Raw genomic sequence first — 25,522 nt, 5'->3', positions numbered from 1 at the left:
TGCCATGTCAGAATGCGACCTTCATGGAAAGATGCAGTGATTCATGTAGTAAAGTCTTAAGCACACTCAGGAACTTTTGGGCTGGGCCAATATGGTATTTTTATTTCAAAGTAGTAATTGGAAGATTTGCACTTTATTATAACATTCAGTGACATAAGGCACCATTACCATTCCCTGGTGTTTGGGTCTATAAACCAAGTTTGTTATTACCAGTTAGAGCTCTTCTTTTATACTTCAAATGGGAATTCAATGATATGTAGATATTGTGGAAGTTCAATAGTGAATCATTCACGGTCCATGACATTAAAGGGTTATTTACTAGTAGTCATGTTTGTAGTCTCCTAAAGAGGGAGGATGAAGGAAAGGATGGAATGAGAAGCAGAACAGAGAAAGAATAGGAAGAAGGCATGGAGAAATCATAGGAAAAAGGTAAAAGCACAGCAAACCTACAACAAATGTATAAATCTGTTTAAAAATCCACCTACCACTGATGACCTGTCCAAAAAGCTCTTCTGGAGTGTCACCAAAGAATGGAACACAGCCCACCAGAAACTCATAGAGAATGATGCCCATTGCCCACCAGTCTACAGGCTTTCCATAACCCTGCCGGAGGATTACTTCAGGAGCTATGTACTCAGGAGTCCCACATACCTGGGGAAAAATATAAAAATACTTACAAGCAAGCAAAAGAAAAACCGTGGACATATCACACATTTTTTAACTTTATACTTCCGTATAATACCTCCGGCAATTGTTTGTTTCTTTTTAATTTGCTCTGGACTTCAATAAAAACAACAAAATGCAAAATGTTATCAAGTACCCCTTTACAGCCCACAAAATAGGACATTTAAACATCACATCTGAATCGAAAAAAGCTATATGATAGCAAGTTTACAGCAAATAGATTGGAAAGCTTTATAGATCCTGGTGGACTGGGACATGTTAAAGAGAACCTTTCACCTCCCCATACATGTGCAGCGGAGTGCAGCATGTAATGGGGAGGGCTGCACAAACCCTGGGGCACTTTATATCTTTTTTCTACCTCCCTCCGTTACTTAGATATCGGTGCCGTTATATTTGGCGCCCGATATTTAAATAACCCCCTGAATGGTCAACGGGGCGTGTACTGGCAAGGGGCGTGTTACTATGGCTGACACACTGTCCAATCAGATATGGACAGCGTTACAGCAAGAGCGAGGATAGAGGATTGTGCGTGAGCACGCACGCTCTCACGCTACAGAATTCAAGATCAGTCTTCTGCCGAACTGGCAAGGGGGCGTGGCACTGCTACGGACAGTGTAAGAGCTGTGGAGAGGAGAGCGCGCATGCTCTCACCTCTTGCGAGAGATCAGTCTTGTACATTGTTTGCCGAACTGGCAAGGGGGTGTGTGTGTGTCTGCTATGGACAGTGCAAGCGCTCTTCAGCTCTTACACTGTCCGTTGCAGTGACACACCCCCTTGCCAGTTCGGCAGAAGACTGATCTTGAAAGCTGAAGCGTGAGAGCGCGCGCGCGCACACACACACACACTCGCTCTCTCTCGCTCTTGCTGAAACACTGTCCATATCTGATTGGACAGTGTCACAGCCAGAGCAACACGCCTCCTTGCCAGTACACACCCCATTGACAGTTCAGGGGGTTATTTAAATATCGGGCGCCAAATATAAGCCCCGATATCTAAATAACGGAGGAAGGTAGAATTTTTTTTTTTTTTTTTTTAAAGTGCCCCAGGATTTGTGCAGCCCTCCCCATTAGATGCTGCACATGTATGGGGAGGTGAAAGGTTCTCTTTAAGGCCAAATAAAGCATAAACAAATAAATGGCTGTATGTCTAGTATTTAGAGCCTGCATTTTTATTTTTTATCATGTTTTTATTGTAAATATTTTCAAACTTTTTACAACCAGCCATGGAATTCCACGGCAAACAGGAACAGAACAGGAAAAAAAAAAAAAAGGTGGTGAGGTTTAGAGAGTCCAGAAAGAGAAAAGTCTCTTGGCCATTTAGGGGTCATTCAGATGAGGGTTCCAGGGAGCAGGTCATCCAGGGTGAGTCCAAATAGGGAGCTTGCAGAAATATAGGAGGGGGTTTTTTCAGATTATTCTCAATGCACAGAATTCCAGACTACTGGGCTGCAGCTGCAGTTGTGTATTAAATTTAGGCTGGTGTTTAGAGGTAGTGAGGAGAAAAATAAATAAAGGGAGAGGAATAGGGATAAGAGGACGCACAGACCATAAACATCCCAATGGTTCAAAGGGACAGACCGAAAAAGAAAACCAATCACTCAGTCTTTTTGATTATACCGGGCTACTATAGAGGATCATCACCAACTAACGTCCGTTCCAGGAACTAGACGTTGGGACAATCTCGTATTCTGGTCTTAACATGTGTGGAGAGGATGTGGATTATGGGTTGCCAGGTCTCAAAGAAACCACGTACTCTTGATTATTTTTGGAGGGGGGCTGTCACCCAATCCATGCGTAATAGAAAGACCAACTTTTCTAAAAATAAACGGGACGGGATGTCTGGGCCAGCCAGGTCTGCAGGATGGTTTTTCGGGCAGCAGCAGAAATGCAGAAAAGGAGGCTCTTGTAGAGCCGGGGGACGGGAGGAGTGATGTCAGGCAGATGACCAAAAAGTGCCCAACTGGGGGTTGGGGGAATCTGTTGCTTAGTGTGTGTATGGGTGAAAAGCAGTATCCTATTCCAGAACGACTGGGACTCTGGGCAGGTCCATAAGCAGTGGTACATGTCAGTCACAACTGCCCCGAACCTGGAGCAAGCTGGGGTTGGGGCATTCCCAATATGGAAGTTTCGTAGGGGAAGAGATATAGCCTTTATGTGTGATTTTCAAGAACATTTTCCAATAGGAAATAGCCGGTATGTATTTCAGTGCCTTGCCAAGAGTGCGAAGGATTAAATCAGGTGTAAGCTCAGAGCCATGAGAAGTCCACCACCCCAATCCCGAGTTGGCTGTGATAATCAACCCGTTTGCAGAGTAGAGAGTTGTAAGCGGAGATTTGTTCCTCGGGAAGCCGTGAAGGTGACAAGCCGACGACAAAAATGGTCGTCCCAGTCCTCCTCCCTCATGGAGCGCTACACACCAATGATATAGCTTTTTGCCTGCAAGAAGTGAAAGAAATGTGGGCATATGAATTCATGTTTGATGCAAGCTTGAGAGAACTTTACGCGTGGAAGTGTCCACCAAATCCCCCACCCTTAAAATGCCCTGCGACATCCACCGACGGAAAATCGGGTGTGCCCTGCCCCCTTGGAAATTGGGATTATGACAAAACGGGAGATAAAGGGAGGTTTGAGCTGAAAGATTCAGGTGGCGCCTGATCATGACCCAAGTTTTCCAGACAGAGAAACAATGGGTTGTCCCTAACTGTTATGGAGAGTGAGGAGCAGGGGAGATGAAGAAGACAAGGTAGAGCAATGGGGAAGCACATGACTTTTCAACCGCTGTGGGGGCATGCGTAGGGGAGTCGTTAAACCAGTCCTGCATTTTATAGCCTAATGTTCGGGAAGTTGATTCCCCCATTAAATTTGTGTTGTTGGAGGTATAGACCAATTCGTGGCTTCTTGTTTTGCCAAATGAATTTGCGGAAAAAACAGTTGATTGTGTATTCATCTTTGGGATGCAGGTGTAAAGGTAGCATTTGGAACAAGTAAAGGAGTCTTTGGAAAGAGATCATTTTAAAGAGGTCTACCTACCCTACCTAGAAATGAAATGGTGAAATTACCCCAAGTCGTTAGGTCCGTTTGTAACTGGGCATAAAAATGGTTTAGATTAACTGAGCAAAATTTGGAGTGGGTTTTGGTTATTTGGACTGCCAGATATGTTAATGACCGGGTTTGCCATTTTAGGGGGAAAGTGCGTGCCCATGTGGGCTGAGGGGGGGCCGGCGAGTAGCAGGGCCTCTGATTTATTAACATTGATGGCAAAGCCCATAACAGTGCCCTTATATTCTATTTCCTGTAATAGTGGGCCCAGGACCTCCTGAGGACAAGAGACAAACAGAAGCAAGTCCCCAAAGTTCCGCAACCTAAGAGAAGGGTTTAGGAATTGCCACGAGACAGAGTCGAAGGCCTTCTCTGCGTCAAGGCTGAGGAGCATGAGGGTAGGGAATTTAAGTTGACGTGCGTGTACTGTGGCCACTACGGCTGAGCGTACTGCCCTGGTGGAGTGTCTACCTCTGAAAAAGCCTAATTGGGAAGGCGTTAATAGATTAGGGAGGAACCCTTGGAGTCTATCATTGAGGATCCTCATCAGTATTTTATAATCAACATTTAAGAGGGATATTGGGCGATACGCACTAACATCAGGCAGGATCTTTGTTTGGTTTCGGAAGAAGTATGGTCCGAGCTTCATGAAAACCCTCTACATAGGATCCGCGCTGATAGACAGAGTTCAGCAAGTAAGTAATGGGGTGACCTGGGCCTGGATCAATTTATAATATTCTGCCGACAGTCCATTTATTATTATGAAGGGACGCGATGGCACGGGTGACCTCCTGTTCTAGAATAGGGCCTGAAAGGGCCTCATGTTCCTCGGAGGTAAATTTGGGTGGATTGGTGGAGGAGGTCCCAGGTATCGGAAGAGGAATATGGCTGTGCCTTATATAGACTGGAGTAGCAGTGTACAAATGCATCGTGTATGTCCGTTGTCGAGGCATGGAGTTCGTTGAAAACAGGATGAAGTATATTTAAGATTGTGTTCTTGGTACAGAATGGTCTGGTTAGTCTGGCCAATAAGCTCCCCGTTCTGCCCCCCCATCTAAAGTAATTGTTGCGAGTAAGTTCTATACTGTGTTTGGCATGGGCTAATGTGAAAGCGTCCATCAGGCACTTTGCTTCGAGGTAACGCTGCTTAGAATCATCCGTTGGAAGGTTTAGATAAGTCTGGTGTGCAGTAAGGAGTTCATTACGTAGGGTGTTCTACTTTGCTCTCTGTTCAGCCCTCCGACATATAACATAGGAAGTGATATGGCCACACATGACTGCCTTGGAAGTGCGCCACATGAGGGAGGAATCATCCTGCGATGATAAGTTATCATCCATGAAATTGCCCCAGTGGATATTAAGATAACTTTTAAAGTCCTCAGAGCTAAAGAGACAGGAGGGAAATCTCCAATTTCTGCTAGCCACCCCCAGGGGTCCCACAGTGATCATGAGAGTAATGGGAGCGTGGACGGAGACGATAAGGAAATCCACAGTAGTACAAGTGACCTTGTGAAATAAGGAGTCCGGAATCAAAAAGTAGTCAATTCGAGAGTGGGTATGGTGGACTTGAGAGAAACGTGTTGTAGTCCCATTCTGTAGTGTGAAGTAGGCGCCAAGGGTCACAGAGGGAGAATTGTCGCATAATAGTGAGTATGAGCACTAAGGCTCTGTGGTCATGGGTGGTGGCAGGGGATCGATCCAGGTGCGGGGAGAGTAGGGTGTTAAAGTCACCTCCCAGAATAAGGTTGTCCAAATTCTTATGCTGTAGAAATTGGTAAAGGTCAGAGTAAAACGTTTCATTGGGGGTGTATAGGTTTAGTAATGTATATTTAGTGGCATTGATGATATTCTTCTATTACGTTAGTTTGTAGGGAGGTGATAAAGTAGGATAGCTACTCCACGGGATTTAGACTTGTAAGTAGGTGTAAGGCAGTGACCAATCCATGGGGCTTTAAGAGTGAATGGGTTTCCTGATTGCCAATGTGTCTCCTGCAAAAAAGGTCATGTCCGGCCGGAAACTCTTGATAGGTGTCAAGGCGCGAATCCGCTTTATTGGCGAATTCAGCCCTGCCACGTTCCAAGACATGAATGTGATGGTGTTAGGTGTCAAGTGAGAGTGTTAATGCAGAGGTTTGAGTACTCATCCTACTTCGGTGCGATGGGTCAGATCAGCAGAGAAGAAAAGGGGCAGGGTCCCAGACGTCCCGTCCCTACAGTCTGCATTTTGTTTAACATTTAATCTATGTCACAATCTCTGTTGCAACTACAAATATTTTAGATAGTTTCAAATAACATTAATACAAACCTGTTTGTCCAAAAACTCTCTTGTGTCTTTCTCAATATGTCCCTCATACAGATTAGTGGTCATGTTCATAAGACCAATTTTAGACAGGCCAAAATCTGTAAGCTTGATATGTCCAAGAGAAGTGATCAGCAAACTGCAGGAAGAAAAAAATATTTATTTACTTACTGTTATAGCTCTTATGCAGCTATTACACATTTTTAGAATTATACACCCATTGCTATTCTTCACAACACCATGTCTACTTCAAGAATACAAGAAAATTATAAACGTGCATTATAGTCTATGGGTGACAGATGCCACTATTAGGCATCTGTTAAAAGGATCAGTCACCCATAAACTTTAAAGGGTATGTTCAAACGATTAACAAAATATGGCTGAAAATACGGAGCGGTTTTCAAGGGACAACAGCTCCTGATTTTCAGCTGTTTTTTTTAAAACAAACTAAAGTTTTTCGCTGCGTTTTTTACGCCCGTTTTTGGAGCGGTTTATCTATTGAGTCCATGAGAAACGGCTCCAAAGACTCAAGTAGTAACATGTACTTCTATTTACGTGCGTTTTTCGAAAATGAGGCGTGAAATAATGCCCCGTCGGAACAGAACGCCATATTTCTCATTGAAATCAATGGGCAGATGTTTGTATGTGTTCTGCTTCCGATTTTTCCTAATGGTATCATCATAGGAAAGGCCATTGGAAACCCACTTATCCGTTAAAGGAATGCTTCTGACATTTGACAGTGGCACCCATAGGATTCCATGTTAAAAAAAAACGGTTTGTGTGCTTTTATTTTTGCTTTGCATAAAAGGCTTTTTGCCCTGTATAAAAAGTAAAGAAAGCATTAAAAGGAGTCAGGTCCCCTTTAAGATTATTAAAAGTAAGGCATGCCTTCTATCAGACTTCCAATATTTTTATGTTGCAGCTCACACAGACAGAGGATGAAATTCTCAACACCAGAACTAAAGAACTACTAACTTGTCAGGTTTGAGGTCTCTGTGAACAATTCCATAATTGTGCAGATACTCCAATGCCAGGACAGTTTCAGCAAAGTACATGCGACTCATGTCAACAGGAAGCGGCCCCATATTCTTTAAGAGTGTAGCACAATCTCCACCTAAATACAACAAACTATTTACTTGAAGTGGCAAACACAAGATGATTAAAAAAAAATAAAAAGAAGAATCATGTTCCACAATAATGATGCTATGACTATACACTACAAATTTCGAGTGTAACATGAATAACAGGATCAAGTAATCTGATGGATGATTTGTGAACGGTTTAGTGACATTTCAAAAAATACTCTAAAATTGAAGAAGATGGGGAAAAACGACACTCCACTGAGATTGAATGTTTATTTCAATGGGGATAGCGTAATTTTCTGGTATTTCTAACATGCCCCGATACAGACATCAGCGGACCGACAAGCTGCTGGTATAGACATTTGATTGCCAATGATCCTGCCAGTATTGGTGACTTCAGCTGACTTTATGGAGTATGGCTGGATTTGTGCCAAGTCAAGCTATAGTCCCCCAAACTGTCTTGCACTCATTGCCAAAATAATTTATAAAAATTATAATGATAAACAAATACGGAGACAAAAGTAGTAGCACTTTAAAGAGAACCTTTCACCTGCCCATACATGTGCAGCATGTAATTGGCAGGGCTTCACAAACCCTGTCTTACGTGAAATTATTTTCCTATCTTGCTCTGTTATTTACATATCGGTGCCGTTATATTTGGCGCTCGATATGTAAAAAAGCCCCTGAACAGTCAATGGGGCGTTTCTATCTAGCTAAATGGCAAGGGGGTGTGATGTCTTCTCTCTGACACTGTCCAATCCGCTACGGACAGTGTCAGGGCAGCTTGCACTGTGTTCCCGAACGCGAAAACACACACAGATTGGTGGTTCTGCAGAGAGCGCTCTCTTAGTCTGTGTGTTCTCGTGGGAGGGAACACAATGCAAACCGTTCTGACACTGTCCGTAGCGGATTGGACAGTGTCAGAGCGAAGACATCACGCCCCCTTGCCATTTAGTTAGCTAGAAACGCCCCATTGACAGTTCAGGGACTTATTTACATATTGGGCGCCTAATAGAACGACACCGATATGTAAATAACGGAGGAAGTTAGAAAAATTATTTCAAGTGTGACCGTGTTTGTGAAGTCCTGCCCATTACATGCTGCACATGTATGGGCAGGTGAAAGGTTCGCTTTCAAAGAAAAGTAAAATTCGGTAACGGGTAGTGTGAGAAAAGCATGCTGAATACATACCCTCCACATACTCCATCACCATGCAAAGATGTCTTCGAGTTTCAAAAGAGCAGAACATGCTGACAACAAAGGGATTCTCTGCAAAGGTTAGTATGTCCCTTTCAACAAATACTTGCTGGATCTGGTTTCGCAGAATCAAGTTTTGTTTGTTGATCTTCTTCATGGCAAATCGTTGGCGCGTCTCTTTATGCCTGACAAGGTACACAGCACTACCAGGAGAACAAAATGGACAAAGCTTAAAAAGAAGTATCCTTAAGCAAATCACAAATATAATGAGTTTGCCTTTAACTAAGGAACTGGCTGCCATGTAAGGCCCGTCATCTCATTTTGGCCTTCCGTCGGAGGCAAATGTTGGAAGGACTCAAAATATATATATATATGTCCGGAAGACCAAACCTCATCTCACTGTACGGCGTAGAGTGGGATACATCGCCCAGGAATATGCCCCTGGGAAACTTCTGAAGTCACTGTCCATATATGAAAAGTGATGTCAGGAGCTTTCACAGGGCTTGAGTCCCCAGGGAGAGCATCAACTAGCGCTCTGCCTGGGGACTCTGGCGCTGTGGAAGCTCCTGACATCACTGGTCATATCCAGAATGACTGGCCAGAGTTGCTGACGCTCAGGCAGAGGACTACAGCTTTGCAAAGCTCCCAGTGCCGGAGTTCCTGGGCAGAGCATCAGCTAGCCCTCGGCCCAGGGACACTGGCCCTGTTGTTGACATCACTGTCCATATAGGGACAGTGATGTCAGAAGATTTGCCATTCCGGCCCTGGAGAATCCTCTGATGTCACTGTCCATACACGGGCTAAGACGCAAGGAGCTTTGCAATACAGGAGTCCCCGGCCAGAGCGTCGGCAGCCATCTGGCAATGTTTAGGGCCCTGGGGAAGCCGTTGACGACACTTCGCATATCCGAAGTCGCCAGCCAGAGTGTCAACAACACTGTGGCCGGTGATTCCATATATAGAAAGTGATGTCAGGATGTTCCCCAGGCCAAAATCCACAGGCTGAGTGCTTCTGATGCTCTGCCCCGGGACTCTGGCATTGGGAAGCTCCTTTCAACAGTTTTAACGTAGACTTGTGATGGATGCCAATCAGTGGCATACATCACCCATAGGCTCCCATGTTAAAAAACAAGCCACCCAGTATACTTTTTTTGCGGGTTCCTTTAGGATGGAATGGCATAGTCTACTAATAGATCTCTACCAAGAAGTTTATCGTGTAGGTCGGGAGCTTTCACGACTTACACGATAAATTAAGGGCCACAGCCCGATGTGAGGGGGACCAAATACTAAACGCATGGCTGGCCAAGGTTTCCCTTGAACAAAATCAGCTATTTGTCAGGAGCCGGGCCCAGCTCCCATATAAGGGCCTGTTCACATCACCGTTCGCTTTCCGTTCCGGGGTTCCGTCCGAGGTTTCCGTTGTGGAACCCGGCAACAGAAAGTCAAACGGAAACCACAGCTTCTGTTTGCATCACCATTGATCTCAATGGTGACGGAAACACTGCAAATGGTTTCCGTTTGTCACCGTTCCGGCAGGTTTCCGTTTTTATTAGTTTTTATTAGCAATTAGCAATGTTTCCATCACCATTGATATCAATGGTGACTGAAACGGAAGCTGTGGTTTCAGTTTGCGGGGTTCATCTGACGGAAACCTCCGACGGAACGGAAAGCCAACGCTGATGTGAACAGACCCTAACAGCGGTTAAAAAAGAAGGTGTGGTCAAAGCCAGTGGGATAAGTGTGTGTGTGATATTTTGCACTCACCATTGACACAAGTTAGTTACTGGTCATTAATAATGGAAGGTATTTATTCTGTTTTAATATGAGAATCCATTTATTAATATTACTTAGGATCCTTAAAAACAAATCCATACAAATAGTATAATGCAAAAAAGTATTTTTTTAGCACATACCCATAGGCACCATTGCTGATCAATTTGATTGTTTCAAAATCATTCTCTCCTGGTTTTTTTCTGGTAGGAGTACTTGAAATACAAGTCTGAAATAAAAATAAATAAATCAAGGTCTGTATAAATACAAACAAAAAATTCATGCAAAAACAGAATATCCACTCATGAAGGGTGATAAATACCAAAACTAAATGTTTCCTTAAAAACTATGAAATGCCATTGTAAAGCGGTGTGCACAAAGAAAGAAATGGATAATACAAAAATGGATAAGGATGTATCACACGTCAAACATCAAAGCATTCTAGCACAACGTATGGATATAACATAAAGCATATAAAAAGCACACCACGAATTCAGCCTATATGTACTGCATACATTTTGGCTCGGTGGTTATTAAAGCAGCTTTGCAAGAATAAGGTACTCCAACCAGGGTAACTTCTAAATAGAGCTTGTGTGGGTTTCCACCAGACACGGCTTTCCTGGCACACAAAAAAGGCCGAAAGAGTAATTACTGTAGTTTCTTAGGAAATTTAGACTATATAGAGCAGGGGTCGGGAACCTATGGCTCGCGAGCCAGATATGGCTCTTTTGATGGCCGTATCTGGCTCGCAGACAGGGCTCCTACCTGTCTATGGGAAGGATGCATGCACCGCGCTCCATCAGCCCGTGCACCGCGCTCCATCAGGCCGCGGTGCACGCTGATATTGGTAGTTCTTTGATGGCCTGATAAGCATTGGCGGCAGTGGTGAGCGGCAGGGAGCATGGACTACATTTCCCATAACTCCCTGCATAGCCGCGCCGTCTGCAAGCACGCACCTGCGTCCCCTAGTGAAGCGGCATCTGCCTCCTCCCTTGTGTCTCCCTTGGACGTTAACGGTAGGAAGTATTCTATTCGTCGTTGGTTAGCAACAGCATTAAAACGTTATTATGTTATAAAAAAAAGAGTTCGGAGATTTGTTGTTCTTTAAAATTAAATACAAGTCAATGTGTGCACTTTATGTACAGTGAGACTATTTAATAAAGTTCAATTATTTATTACGCTGGGTGTGCCTGCTTGTATGTACCACTTTAAGTAGTAAATGCTTTAGTTCCCTATGGGTCTGAGCCTCTCTTTTTTGTTCATTTTCTGTAAGACCAACACTTTTAAAAGGGCCAATGACAGATACAATTGCTCCAGCGGTCACTTAGTACACAAAGGAGTGTTCCTCTCTGCTGCACTAAGCCACCGCTGGACCTAAACAATAATTCGCTGTAAAATAATAAAATAGATAATTGACATAACTGACAATGCGTTGTGTGACATGTCCAACATTCCAGCTTCTTTCTTCTGCGAATGCCTCAAAGCTGGCATTCTCTCAACATCAGGTGGGAAGAATGCCAGCTTCCAGTCATGCGCAGGAAAAAGAAGAAGCCAGACTGCTGGACTGATGTCATGCATCGCAAGCTCACAATGTAAGTTATTTATTTAATTTTTTTACTGCTAATTACCATTGTTTCAGTCCAGTTGTGGCTTTATACAGCAGGGAGGAGCATTCCTTGCTGTACTAAGTGAACATTGGAGCGATTGATCTGTCAATGGTCCTTTAAACATATTGTACGGCTCTCGCGGAATTATATTTCAAAATATGTGGCGTTTACGGCTCTCTTAGCCAAAAAGGTTCCTGACCCCTGATATAGAGTGTACGTCTGAGTGTGTGTATGAGAAAAGTTATAACGGAGTCCCAGGGGGAGCAGGGATTCATTTGATTCTACTACTAATATAGCACTTCAGAATTTGATGCACTTCTATAAATACTGGAAAGATATATAAAATTGCACAGTTCTCAGGTCTTACATCTTGAAATTCTTCTTGTTCTAGCTGCAGAGTGGATTCTGTGTCATAACTATCAAGCTGAACAATCTCTGTAAAGAGAAGATAGTTTGTTTATTATTTTTTTTAATTCATTTTTTGGTATATCTACAGTTCCGTGTTGCGGCTCATGCACATTTTTTTTAAACTAAAATCGTAGACTCATTTTTGGTATAGCATAACTAACAATTCTTCCATATACTGCTAGTATCAGAATCTTAATTATCAAACGTTATGAAAGAATTAAGATACCTAAGGCTATATTCACACAACAGTAAAAAAACTGCCGTGTGAAGTTCTTTGGGTGTATTCACACAACCGATATTTTATTGGCCTATGTTCTATTTTCGTCTGTTATCATGGCCTGACGGCCCCCATAGAATTTAATGAATCAGTTTCTAACGGCCATTTTATAGAAAGCCATCTATGTGAAGGCCGTTAAAAATTGATTATGGCACTCTCACAAGGGAACTCCATTGTATCGGTGTCCTTAGAGTACGGATACAATTGACAGCACTGGGGAGGCAAGGGAACCATTGGTTCTCTTCCCCGTCATTCGGAGTTCTTTTGTAATGCACGGTCTACAGGGGCACTGTGGCACTATACCCTACAAAACTGACTAAATCAATCCGTTAAAAATGGTCAGATGGCCGGGAAATGGATGAAAATTTGGACACACACTGATGCAAAACGACCATGAAAAACTGACAGTTGATACGTTTTTAATGGCCATTTTTTTCACAGTCATGTGAATATAGCCTAAGGAAACATATTCCAAGCAGTCTGTAGAGTGGAAGCTGAATGCAATATAAAATGTAAGTTGTTGTAAAACAGTCTGTATTTACTAACATTCTAAGGGGCCGTTCACATATATCCGTGTTGCCTCGATCAGTTTCCCGCCGGCATGTTGCAGAACAACCGGAGGGAAACTGATGCTAGAACGGATCCCATAGCTTTCTATGGGATCGTCCTGGCACAGGGGACATCAGCTGTGGCCCCGTATGGTGCTGAACCTGTGCAGGCGCTGGATCCAAAAACATTACCTGCAGCATTTTTGGGTCTGGCTCCCAGGGAGGTCCGGTGCAGTATCCCATCTATTTTAAAGTGGCTCTGTCACCACATTATAAGTGCCCAGGGGGTCCTCCTTGAGGGAATCCCTGGCCATAGCGTCGGCAATACTGTGGCCGGGGATTTCGTTCAGGGAGTAAACCCTGACATCACTGTCCATATATGGACAGTGGTCAGGAGCTCCTTCTGGAGGAAATCCCCGGTCACAGCATCGTCAATGCTGTGGCCGGGGTTTCCTCTGCTAGAGGGAGCTTCAGTGGCGCTAATCGACAGGGGAGCGTAGGTGCTATAAACAGTGGGGGTGGCGCTATCTACGGGGAACGCGGTAGCCCCATTGGCAGGGGGTTCTGCGGCCCCATCGGCAGGGGGTTCTGCGGCCCCATCGGCAGGGGGTTCTGCGGCCCCATCGGCAGGGGGTTCTGCGGCCCCATCGGCAGGGGGTTCTGCGGCCCCATCGGCAGGGGGTTCTGCGGCCCCATCGGCAGGGGGTTCTGCGGCCCCATCGGCAGGGGGTTCTGCGGAATTATCTACAGGGGAAAGGAGGGTAGCGCTATATACATTAGGGATGGCGCTATCTACAGGGGGTGCTGTGTGGCACTATCCACAGGGGGGCTGTGCGACATTATCTACAGAGGGAACTGGGGCATTATATACAGAGGGCACTGTGGCATTATATACAGAGGGCACTGTGGCATTATATACAGAGGGCACTGTGGCATTATATACAGAGGGCACTGTGGCATTATATACAGAGGGCACTGTGGCATTATATACAGAGGGCACTGCGGCATTATATACAGAGGGCACTGCAGCATTATATACAGATGAAATTCATCTGTTTTTAAAAAGGTGTCAAAAACAAACCACGGAACGGATACAAAACGGCCATCAAAAACGGACTTTGACGGCCGTCATTCGAACCATGTTGTATGACTAGAAACAACAGCAATCCCTGTTCGGTGTGGGGTGGGTAGGAAATGCGGGGTGGGATTGGGTAGCTGTAAAGGTGCCAAAAACTAGCTACTCCCTGAAGTTAGGGCTATTGTTTGGCGTCTCTGCAGGCTCACAATGCTGCATCGAAGATCTGATCTGAGTGGACAGCAGTTGCCTCCTGGGCTCTCTCTCAGGGCCAGCCTTGGCGCAGCACTGAATATAAGACCCGTGATATTACAATGTGTGTGTCAGGCTTCAGTGTAGCGCTGAGGCTGAAGCAGAGGAGGAGAGCCCTGACATGGTACACAAGTATCTAATCTATTATGTATCCAATCAAAAGCTATGCACCACTGATAAAATTGGTACATTTTCACTGATCCGTTGTTCCGTTCCGTCAAAAGTAGAGCATGTACTACTTTTGCCAGTGATTCCGTGACCGTGGGGCACATAGAAGTCAATGGGTCCGGGAAAAAAAACGGACGGCTCACGCAAGGCTTCCGTGTGCCGTCCGTTTTTGATGAATCCGTTGCCCTAGCAACGGCAGGGCGTGCCAAAGTTCACAGACTGGGACAAGTTCAAATGAAGTTCGATACCATCCGGAAACACTGAGTACACACAGAAACCATAACGGACACACGGATCCGTGAGAAACGGCCGTGAAAACGGTGATGGAAGTGTGCATGAGGCCTAACAAGTAACCTGCTGGGAACTCTAATATTCTCAAATGTCATGCTGTATAGTACGAACACTCTTAAATAAGGAAAGAAATGTAAATAAACCTATATTACGATACTGACATAGTTCTACATTTCAATCACATTAATACACTTGCGTCTGTCATGGCATGCGTGGAGTTAATATTTAAATGGCATTCCAGTTTCAGCAAATAATGGTTATTTTATGTTAATTAAAAAGCTATGTAATTTTTCAATACACTTTCTGTATCAATTCCTTAGTTATCAAGATCCCTGCTTGCTGTCATTTTATGGGAACCTTCATTATCTACTTACCCATTTCATGACATGGGGTCATTAATGCACCTGTGTCTAGGTCAAATTTCCATTACTGAAATGCACTTCTTTAACCCCTAGGCGCACCAGTACGCAATTGTACGTCCTGGAGCGAAGTTTCTTTGCGCACCAGGACGTACAGTTATGGAGTCGTTCAGCTGACACTCCACTAGTGCCGGCCAGCGGTCCATCGCCGTTGATTTTGTGAATTAACCCCTTAAATGCGGCGACCGGTTGCGATCGCCGCATTTAAGGGGTTTGTAGCACATCGGCAGCCCCCAAGATGCGATCGTGGGAGTCCTGATGGTTGTCATGGCAAACGGATGCCAGACAATGGCCTCCGGATCTGTCACGTACGAAAGCCTATACTAGACACCCTGTCGGAGTGACTGTCAGCGTCACAAGGACAGTTAGAATACATTACACCACATAGGTAGTGTAATGTATTCTAGCAGCGATCAGAGCTGCAGGTCTTCAAGTCCCCTAGCTTTTTTCCCTATAATAAGACTTTTATTATCGTAAAAAAATTAAGACTAAAAAAAATACACATATTTGGTATCACCACGCTCGTAACGACCCAATCTATAAAACTATAATGTTATTTTTCCCGCACGATGAACAGAGAAAAAATTAAAAAATCAATACCAGAATAGCTATTTTTTGGTCACCACCCCTCCCAAAATATAGAATAAAAAAAGTGATCAAAAAGTCGAACATACCCCAAAATAGTAACAATAAAAACGACAACCCGTCCGCAAACATACAAGCTCTTATTCACACGGACCTGTCCGTATTGCGCGCGAAAAAACGCTGCGTTTTGCGCGCGCAAAAGGACCGTGTTCAGCATATGGTGCGCGGCTGCATGGTTTTCGCGCAGCCGGCATCATTATGACACTCTGGTTTTATGTTTACAAACAGAAAAGCACGTGGTGCTTTTGTTTTCATTCATTCATTTTACTACTGTAGCTCGCAACAGGCGCGGCACCCGGAAGTGCTTCCGTGTGCTGTGCGCGATTTGCACGCACCCATTGACCTCAACGGGTGCGTGCTGCGCAAAACACGGCCAAATATAGGACATGTCATGAGTTTCACGCAGCGCACATACGCTGCGTGAAATTCACTGACAGTCTGAACGGCCCCATTCATTAACATAGGTCCTTGCGAGGCGCGTGAAAATCACGCGCGTAGCACGGACGTATAACACGTTCGTGTGAATAAGGCCTTACACAGCTTTTTTGACGGAAAAATAAAAAAGTTCTGGCTCTCAGAATATGGCGATGCAAAATATGCAAAGCGTTCCAAAAGCGGATAAGATTGGGCACCATTTATCAGTACGACACTGGCCACATATATTATTTATTTACCAAATTATTATACACTATTATTATGCCCTGAGGTACTTTGCACAGAATACATATGCCCCCACATTATAAACCGAAATACCAGTAAAACCCCAAACTACCACCAAGCTAAATCTGTGTTCCAAAAGCCAAGTGGCGCTCCATCCCTTCTGAGCCCTACAGCGTGCACAAACAGCAGTTTACGTCCACATATATGGCATCGCCACACCCGGGAGAACCCGCTTAACATTTTATGAGGTATTTGTCTTCAGATGGCACAAACTGGGCACAACATATTGTGCACTAAAACGGCATATCAGTGGAAAATTTAAATTTGAACTTTGCACCATTCGCTGTGCATTAACCCATTCGCACACCATGACTTAAAGAGGCTCTGTCACCAGATTTTGCAACCCCTATCTGCTATTGCAGCAGATAGGCGCTGCAATGTAGATTACAGTAACGTTTTTATTTTTAAAAAAACGAGCATTTTTGGCCAAGTTATGACCATTTTTGTATTTATGCAAATGAGGCTTGCAAAAGTCCAAGTGGGCGTGTATTATGTGCGTACATCGGGGCGTTTTTACTACTTTTACTAGCTGGGCGTTCTGACGAGAAGTATCATCCACTTCTCTTCAGAACGCCCAGCTTCTGGCAGTGCAGACACACAGCGTGTTCTCGAGAGATCACGCTGTGACGTCACTCACTTCTTGCCCCAGGTCCTGCATCGTGTCGGCCACATCGGCACCAGAGACTACAGTTGATTCTGCAGCAGCATCAGCGTTTGCAGGTAAGTAGCTACATCGACTTACCTGCAAACGCCGATGCTGCTGCAGAATCAACTGTAGCCTCTGGTGCCGATGTGTCCTCGCTCGTCCGACACGATGCAGGACCTGGGGCAGGAAGTGAGTGACGTCACAGCGTGATCTCTCGAGAACACGCTGTGTCTGTGCACTGCCAGAAGCTGGGCGTTCTGAAGAGAAGTGGATGATACTTCTTGTCAGAACGCCCAGCTAGTAAAAGAAGTAAAAACGCCCCGATGTAACACACATAATACACGCCCACTTGGACTTTTGCAAGCCTCATTTGCATAAATACAAAAATGGTCATAACTTGGCCAAAAATGCTCGTTTTTTAAAAATAAAAACGTTACTGTAATCTACATTGCAGCGCCTATCTGCTGCAATAGCAGATAGGGGTTGCAAAATCTGGTGACAGAGCCTCTTTAACAGCTGAGCCGCTCCATACGCTGCGGGTGTCAGCTGTGTATAACGGACAGGTATAGCGATTGCGCTGTTACAGAAGCCTCTAAAAATGACAAACAGAATTGGTAACGCTCACGGTGAACGCCGTAAAAAATAAAAGCCAACAAAATCAGTAAAAATGTGAAAAAAAAAACACTTTTATTGTAAATATATACACACACAGTTGCAGCTCTAACAATAAGGCTATGTTCACACGGGGTATTTTGCCGAGTTTTTTGACGCGGAAACCGCGTCGCAAAACTCGGCAGAAACGGCCCGAGAACGCCTCCCATTGATTTCAATGGGAGGCGTCGGCGTCTTTTTCCCGCGAGCAGTAAAACTGCCTCGCGGGAAAAAGAAGCGACATGCCCTATCTTCGGGCGCTTCCGCCTCCGACCTCCCATTGACTTCAATGGGAGGCAGGAGAAAGCGTATATCTCGCTGTTTTAAGCCCGCGGCGCTCAATGGCCGCGGGCGAAAAACGGCACGATAATTGCCGCGAAAATCGGCGTGCAGGGAGAGGAATATCTGCCTCAAAGTTCCAAACGGAATTTTGAGGCAGATATTCCTCCCCCAAAATACTCCGTGTGAACATAGCCTTAGGCTGGGTTCACACAGTTTTTTGCAGGAGGAAATTCTGCCTCAAAATTCCGTTTGGAAGTTTGAGGCAGATTTTCCTCTGCCTGCACGCCGATTTTCGCTGCGTTTTTTGACCGCGGCCATTGAGCGCCGCGGGCATAATACGCAGCGAAATACGCTTTCTCTGCCTCCCATTGAGGTCAATCGGAGGCCGGAGGCGTAATCACGCGAAGATATGGAATGTCTCTTCTTTCTCCCGCGATTCGGTTTTACTGCTCGCAGAAGAAAACCGCCGCCGCCACCCATTGAAATCAATGGAAGGCTTTTTCGGCGAGTTTTGCGGAGCGGTTTCCGCGCTAAAAAAAAACTTGTAAAAAAAAAACCCCCATGTGAACCCAGCCTTGGTCTTCTCTCCATCAGCCTGGATAACTGTGAGGGGAGAGTGAATATGGCTATAAGGCTACATTCACACGACAGTGAAAAAAAAACAAGCCGTTAAAAACGGACCAATAGTCAGTTTTTCATAGCGGTTTTGCATCAGTGTGTCTCAAAATTTATCCATTTCCGAGCCGTCTAATTGTATTTAACTGCTGTTTTTCAGTCGTTCTTTAAGGTGGTTAAAAAAAAACTGATGCATTTCATTAGTCAGGGCTTTGCTTGTCCCAACCAGTGTCCCCTGTAGATAGCACCCATATAATGAAACACCCCCCGTAGATAATGCCACCACCACCACCCCCGCCCCATTGATTGTGCCACAGCCACCCCCCGTAGATTGCACCACTGAAGCTCCCCGTTGGAGCGAAATCCCCCTAATGTCACGGTCTATATATGGACAGTAACGTCAAGGGCCTTCTCAAGACTGGAGACCCCACCAGAGCGCTTGCGATGCTCTGGCTGGGTACTCCATTGGGGAGAGGGCCTCCAGACAGGAAAGTGCAGCGCTGCACATATTAAAGCCCGTTCCATGCTGCCAATTTTTATATACATGACAACTGCATGGGGCATCAGCAGTTGGAACCTATATAGCTGAGGGGAAGGGGTTAATAAAAAAAATAACCAAAGAAAGACCAAAGCAGGTGCCATAATGAATAATAATTACGATATATCAAAAAGAAGAATACCAATAAATGTATACCGTATACAAAAAGTACAAGTCCAAAATATTAGAAACAACATATTTATTCAATCGAAAAATGACAAAATTGGACAACAAGCTATCTCAATTAAGACATTAACACACACTAAAACCAACTAAGGTGGTGGTCAAGTATCCTGGTATATAGGGTCACAAATAGAGAGATTGTTACAACAGAGTATATATGCTAATAAGTAAACAAAACACCAAGCATATAACAATTATCCACAATTCAATGGACCACTAACAGCAACCATACAGATACTGACCCATAGTGGTATATTTGGTATTCACCAAGAAAAATTAGACCACTGAATAAAACCACCTCAGGCCCACGAATGGCGTTTCGCCGTCAGCTCTCTCAAGGGGTACAGATGTGGAGTTAGAAGAGGTGGTTTAATATAGTGGCAACCCTTGGGAGAATCAAACATTGTGGCCAATGAGAATGTTGTAATAATCGTTTGAATAGAATATAAACATTAGAGCAGCCGATGCAGAATAAGACGGCATAACCATATTACTTACATGGCGCACAGCGACACCATGCAGCGCAAATAAAAAGTCCTAGGTCATGTGATAATCACACAAGACCTACAGCTCTGTTAACTGTACTGGCCAGGACAGCTTTTATCAACTGGAGGTAAAAAAAATGTATGTTCCTATTCAATAACAGAAATCACAAGTGATTGATACAGAAATTAAAACTTTTTATACCTTTTCATTATACAAAGAAAACCATTTTATTTGCGAAAACTGGTATACCTCTAATTAACAACATGGATGGAATTACAAATCACAGAGTTAATATTTTACCTTCTAATGGATCCTTTGCGAGTCCCAATTGGCTGATAATGTAACGTGGAATGTCTGTCTTTATACCCTGGCCCTCCTTGGCATGACCTTCAGCAGCCTCTAACAGATGGTAAAATTGTTCTGGATCAAATTCCTGGACATAAATAAAACAAACAAAAAAAAACAAAAAAACAACATACCGCATTCAGACACAGACTTCAAATCTACAACACATAAAAGGATAGATCCATAATCATCTGCTAAGAAACTACTGCTAAAGTGACTAGTATAGCTGCAAACCTGGTGGTTAAAAACTTAGCAGCCAATGAAAAAAAATATAGAAAAATACTAATATTGCCGCAAAAATTTTTTTTAAATAAAGAATTAAGTGTAAACTTCTGCGAGTTGCTCTGTAGGAACAGACTGCAAAATGACTTAACAGTGAGTACTGACAAAGCCGCCGTTCGTCATCAATAGATAGGAGAAATAGGGCATTTTAAATAGTATGCAGCAAATCTTGGTGAGACATAACCACCTATAAGTTAAAACTGACATTTCCAATTATATTTGATTAAGAAGACCTAAAAATCTCATGTTCATCCAGTTTTTCAGAAATAATATTACGCCGGACTCGCCAACCTAAATCTACTTTTTAATTAGCAGGAGACTGCCTAAGGATTTCAACTAATTTGATCTGCAATTGTCTACTGACACTACATGGAAAAGTAAGCTTTATTGATCTGTTCACATGGTTGTAGTGCTGTGTTTGGCTTTCTGTTGCTATAGTGCTGCTCCTACGGGACATATGGCCCAGAGCCATGGCAGGGGTGCTGTTGGGCTGCTGGGGTTGCTCCCCCTGCAGATGCTGTGTTGCGACTGCATTGGTTGCCATGCGATACTTCACATAATATAGTTTTTAACCAACTTAAAAAAAGCTTGCTGTAAAGTAAAATGGGGGCCTTTTAGGTTTGATCATAAGGTGTACTAAGAACCTCCTGTTAATTTTTCCCATTAGCAGCAATAGATCAATGTAAAGTTTGGACCGTTTTGTTCTCCCTCGTTGCTACTAAACATTCATGATTCTTTTCCCAAAATAATAGAGCACAACTCCTGTGATATGTGAGCAGTGTAGACACTGGGCAGGCCGCGCTGCATGCTGATAGCAAGTCCTGCTCAGTTTTAGTACTCATGCACATGGCTGTATTACGGAGCTATGATAGGACACACTTGAGGTAAATTTTACGGCACAAAGAGTACTGTATGGCTCTTTGCCACATAGCCGTTCTTGACTTCATGTGTCACGGTACATCCTTAGTGCAGTGCGCATGATACCTTAGCAGCAAAAAATAGACACTACGCATACTCTCTGGCAAAGGTCGGAGCAGGATAAGTCGAGTTGTCCAAAAATCCCAAAAAATTAACATACAAAAATATATATACTTAGCCGCTCAAATGACCAAATGAGTCTACAAACACAAGTTCAAAGTCCTAGGAGCCATCAAGCCTGCAAATTGTACGGTTCCTTTCATTAAGATGTAAATACTGGCGTAAATACGGGTCCGGTGTCACACGTATTCGACCCGTTTTGCACCAGTATTTACGAACCCGTGCCCGTAAATATGGGTCCGGTGTCACCCGTATTCCACCCGTATTTACGGGCACGTTTTTGGCGGCAAAATAGCACTGCACTAATCGGCAGCCCCTTCTCTCTATCAGTGCAGGATAGAGAGAAGGGACAGCCTTTTCTGTAATAAAAGTTAAAGAAATTCATACTTACCCGGCCGTTGTCTTGGTGACGCGTCCCTCTCTTCACATCCAGCCCGACATCCCTGGATGATGCGGCAGTCCATGTGACCGCTGCAGCCTGTGATTGACCTGTGATTGGCTGCAGCGGTCACATGGCCTTAAACGTCATCCAGGACGTCGGGCCGGATGTTGAGAGGGACGCGTCACCAAGGCAACGGGCGGGAGACCGGACTGGAGGAAGCAGGAAGTTCTCGGTAAGTATGAACGTCTTATTTTTTACAGGTTTATTCTGATCGGTAGTCACTGTCCAGGGTGCTGAAAGCGTTACTGCCGATCAGTTAACTCTTTCAGCTCCCTGGACAGTGACTATTTACTGACGTCGCTTAGCAACGCTGCCGTAATGACGGGTGCACACATGTAGCCACCCGTCATTACGAGAGCTCCATAGACTTCTATGGACTGTCCGTGCCGTTATTACGGCCTGAAATAGGACATGTTCTATCTTTTTCAACGGCACGGGCACCTTCCAGTGAGAAAACGGGAAGGCACCCGTCGCCAATAGAAGTCTATGAGCCCGTTATTACGGGTCGTAATTACGACCCGTAATAACGGGAGTTTTTACGGTCGTGTGCATGAGGCCTTAGGCTGGGTTCACACGGCCTATTTACGGACGTAATTCAGGCGTTTTAGCCCCGAATTACGTCCGAAAATACGGCTCCAAAGCGTCGGCAAACATCTGCCCATTCATTTGACGACGGTCATATTTTTTCCGCGTCGCTGTCAAAAGACGGCACATAAAAAAGACGCCCGCATCAAAGAAGTGCATGTCACTTCTTGAGACGTAATAGGAGCCGTTTTCCATTGACTCCATGGAAAAACAGCTCCAATTACGTCCGTAATGGACGCAGCAAAAAGCGCCTGCACTTGCCATTACATCTGAAATTGCGGAGCCGTTTTCTCCTGAAAACAGCCCCGTGATTTCAGCCGTAACGGACGTGTACGTGTGAACATACACCCAATGTTGGATCTGCCTAAGCATGTGCATTTATTTGAAACACCGCTTGGCAAACAGAGTGGCTAGGAATTTATTCATTATTATTTCGATGTCATGAGACTCTTAAAAATATTGCAAGTACAATAAGCACAGAGAATTCAATGATCATTAAGCTAGTGATTTAGTGTGTATAGCAAAGGGTCTTGTATGCCTATGTAAAATAGTAAAATTAAAAGACACTTTACAACCAATAATTATGTCATAGTAAGGAAGCATTCCTAAAAATGTAATTCAAGACTACGTGAAGTTGTTAGGACGATCACTTGATATGCCCATAGATAGACTTTATTACCAGACACTCAAGGAGTCTAGCAGGTCGCGCAATAACCATCAGCAACTTTCTTGCCAGATGAACAATAAAAGTAACTTCTTCACTCTCTGAGCGATTGTAGGCCTAAAGCGGAGAGAAGATCAAGTTATACAGAGTGAGCATATTGCAGCTATATATTACTTGTGCAATAAATATATTTTTCTCTACAGAATAGTTGAAGCCTCACATACATAGGTATGAAAATTTTGTACTAAAAGAGTAACCGTCATTTCTGATTTAGCCGTGATGTATGTGTACATGAGGAATAACTATTTCTGATTATCTGACTTGCATCTGAATTTTCAATACGAAAAAAAGTTGAAACAGTTGTTTTTTAAATAACCACTAACTTTTGTAAAAACTTTGTTGGAAATCCTAGTATATTTGATCCTGAACCAATCTGCAAATTACTTTTATTAAAAAAGCTTGCGTTTTCCACTCGAAAAACCTGTATGAAATCCCTGCCACTAGGGTTCGCTCCGGTTTGTATTTGAGGTACACTCGCTGTTGCGAAGGTATATATACATGCGAAGATATAGACTTCAGCAGCAGGGATGCAGAGACGGAATGCAGGCTCACTGTGAGAGACTGAGGCTGGAGGGAAGGGGGCTAATCTCAAACAGCCATATCTCAGGCTGTGGATCTTTTATATGCCACCAGGATCGCAGTTCTAGTTGTGACACAACCGGAGGGATCACCATTTAAAAACACAGTCAGAAACGGGAACTGTATATGTATATAGTATACCGTTTCCATTCCCAAGTGTTTAACTTGTGATATCCCCAGTCCTTTCTCAGCTAGAACTTTAAATATGCTTAAAGCGTACCTGACTTTTCAGAATAAGCGGTCACATGTGTATACATAGAATGACATTATTTCTGGCCATTGTATGACTTAAAGAGGCTCTGTCACCAGATTTTGCAACCCCTATCTGCTATTGCAGCAGATCGGCGCTGCAATGTAGATTACAGTAACGTTTTTATTTTTTTTAAAACGAGCATTTTTGGCCAAGTTATGGCCATTTTTGTATTTATGCAAATGAGGCTTGCAAAAGTACAACTGGGCGTGTATTATGTGTGTTACATCGGGGCGTGTTTACTACTTTTACTAGCTGGGCGTTCTGATGAGAAGTATCATCCACTTCTCTTCAGAACGCCCAGCTTCTGGCAGTGCAGATCTGGGACGTCACTCACAGGTCCTGCATCGTGACGGCCACATCAGCACCAGAGGCTACAGTTGATTCTGCAGCAGCATCAGCGTTTGCAGGTAAGTAGCTACATCGATTTACCTGCAAACGCCGATGCTGCTGCAGAATCATCTGTAGCCTCTGGTGCCGATGTGTCCTCGCTCGTCTGACACGATGCAGGACCTGTGAGTGACGTCACAGATCTGCACTGCCAGAAGCTGGGCGTTCTGAAGAGAAGTGGATGATACTTCTCATCAGAACGCCCAGCTAGTAAAAGTAGTAAACACGCCCCGATGTACGCACATAATACACGCCCAGTTGTACTTTTACTTTTCAACACGCCCAGTTGTACTTCTTCAAGCCTCATTTGCATAAATACAAAAATGGTCATAACTTGGCCAAAAATGCTCGTTTTTTAAAAATAAAAACGTTACTGTAAGAGACACCTAGTGAGACACCTAGTGGCAGTAACTTCACACAATTTGCATGGACAAAACAATTACATTTTAACAATAAGTAAATTGCAAAGTTGACACATATTAGGAATAATATTTGATTAGCATAAATTGTTTGAAAAGTTAGTGTTTGTTCAACCATTTCACCTATGAGGAAATAATGTAATAGAGCAGAAAGGCAAAATAACATCCATATAGATGCTAGGTGAAGAACAATTAAGGTTGGGTTTACACTGGCGTTCGCTATTCTGTTGTTCTCCACAGTCAGAGGAGAACAACAAGAGAAAAAAAATGTAAAAAATCGTAAGCGCCGGTTCCATTGCACCACAGACACACCAGCGTCCGATGGAACCCGTTGACTTTAACGGGTTCCATTAGCGCGTCCATGGTTCTACCGGAAACAATAGCTCAGCATGCTGCGCTATTGTTTCCAGTGTTCTCGGCCAAATCTGCGATGTAGGCCCCTAATGGCGCTTCCAAAGCGGATGTTAACGAGGCCTTACTGGTATAAAAACAGGCAGTTTAGTTAACAGCTAAAATTTCATTTACCCATTTTTTTCATAAGTATCCCTTAAATAAAGTTAGTTACAAGGTTCGGATAGCACTAGGTAA

General features: G+C 44.0%; 1 protein-coding gene across 1 annotated transcript in view; it reads right to left on the bottom strand.

Annotated features, from left to right (window-relative positions):
• MAST3 (microtubule associated serine/threonine kinase 3) overlaps positions 1–25,522 on the bottom strand; it is a 311,223-nt gene that overhangs the window by 55,346 nt on the left and 230,355 nt on the right. Inside the window, exons 11-18 of the mRNA XM_075862996.1 lie at positions 23,252–23,353; positions 20,181–20,313; positions 12,044–12,111; positions 10,213–10,298; positions 8,295–8,503; positions 6,997–7,135; positions 6,028–6,160; positions 486–651 (exon numbers count right to left, since the gene is read on the bottom strand). Coding sequence (XP_075719111.1) covers positions 486–651; positions 6,028–6,160; positions 6,997–7,135; positions 8,295–8,503; positions 10,213–10,298; positions 12,044–12,111; positions 20,181–20,313; positions 23,252–23,353 — 1,036 coding nt within the window. The remainder of the gene's footprint in view (positions 1–485; positions 652–6,027; positions 6,161–6,996; positions 7,136–8,294; positions 8,504–10,212; positions 10,299–12,043; positions 12,112–20,180; positions 20,314–23,251; positions 23,354–25,522) is intronic.

The sequence above is a fragment of the Rhinoderma darwinii genome, chromosome 1 (genome assembly GCF_050947455.1).
Source record: "Rhinoderma darwinii isolate aRhiDar2 chromosome 1, aRhiDar2.hap1, whole genome shotgun sequence".
Classification (NCBI taxonomy): domain Eukaryota; kingdom Metazoa; phylum Chordata; class Amphibia; order Anura; family Rhinodermatidae; genus Rhinoderma; species Rhinoderma darwinii.
This window is presented reverse-complemented; position numbering and strand designations above follow the sequence as displayed.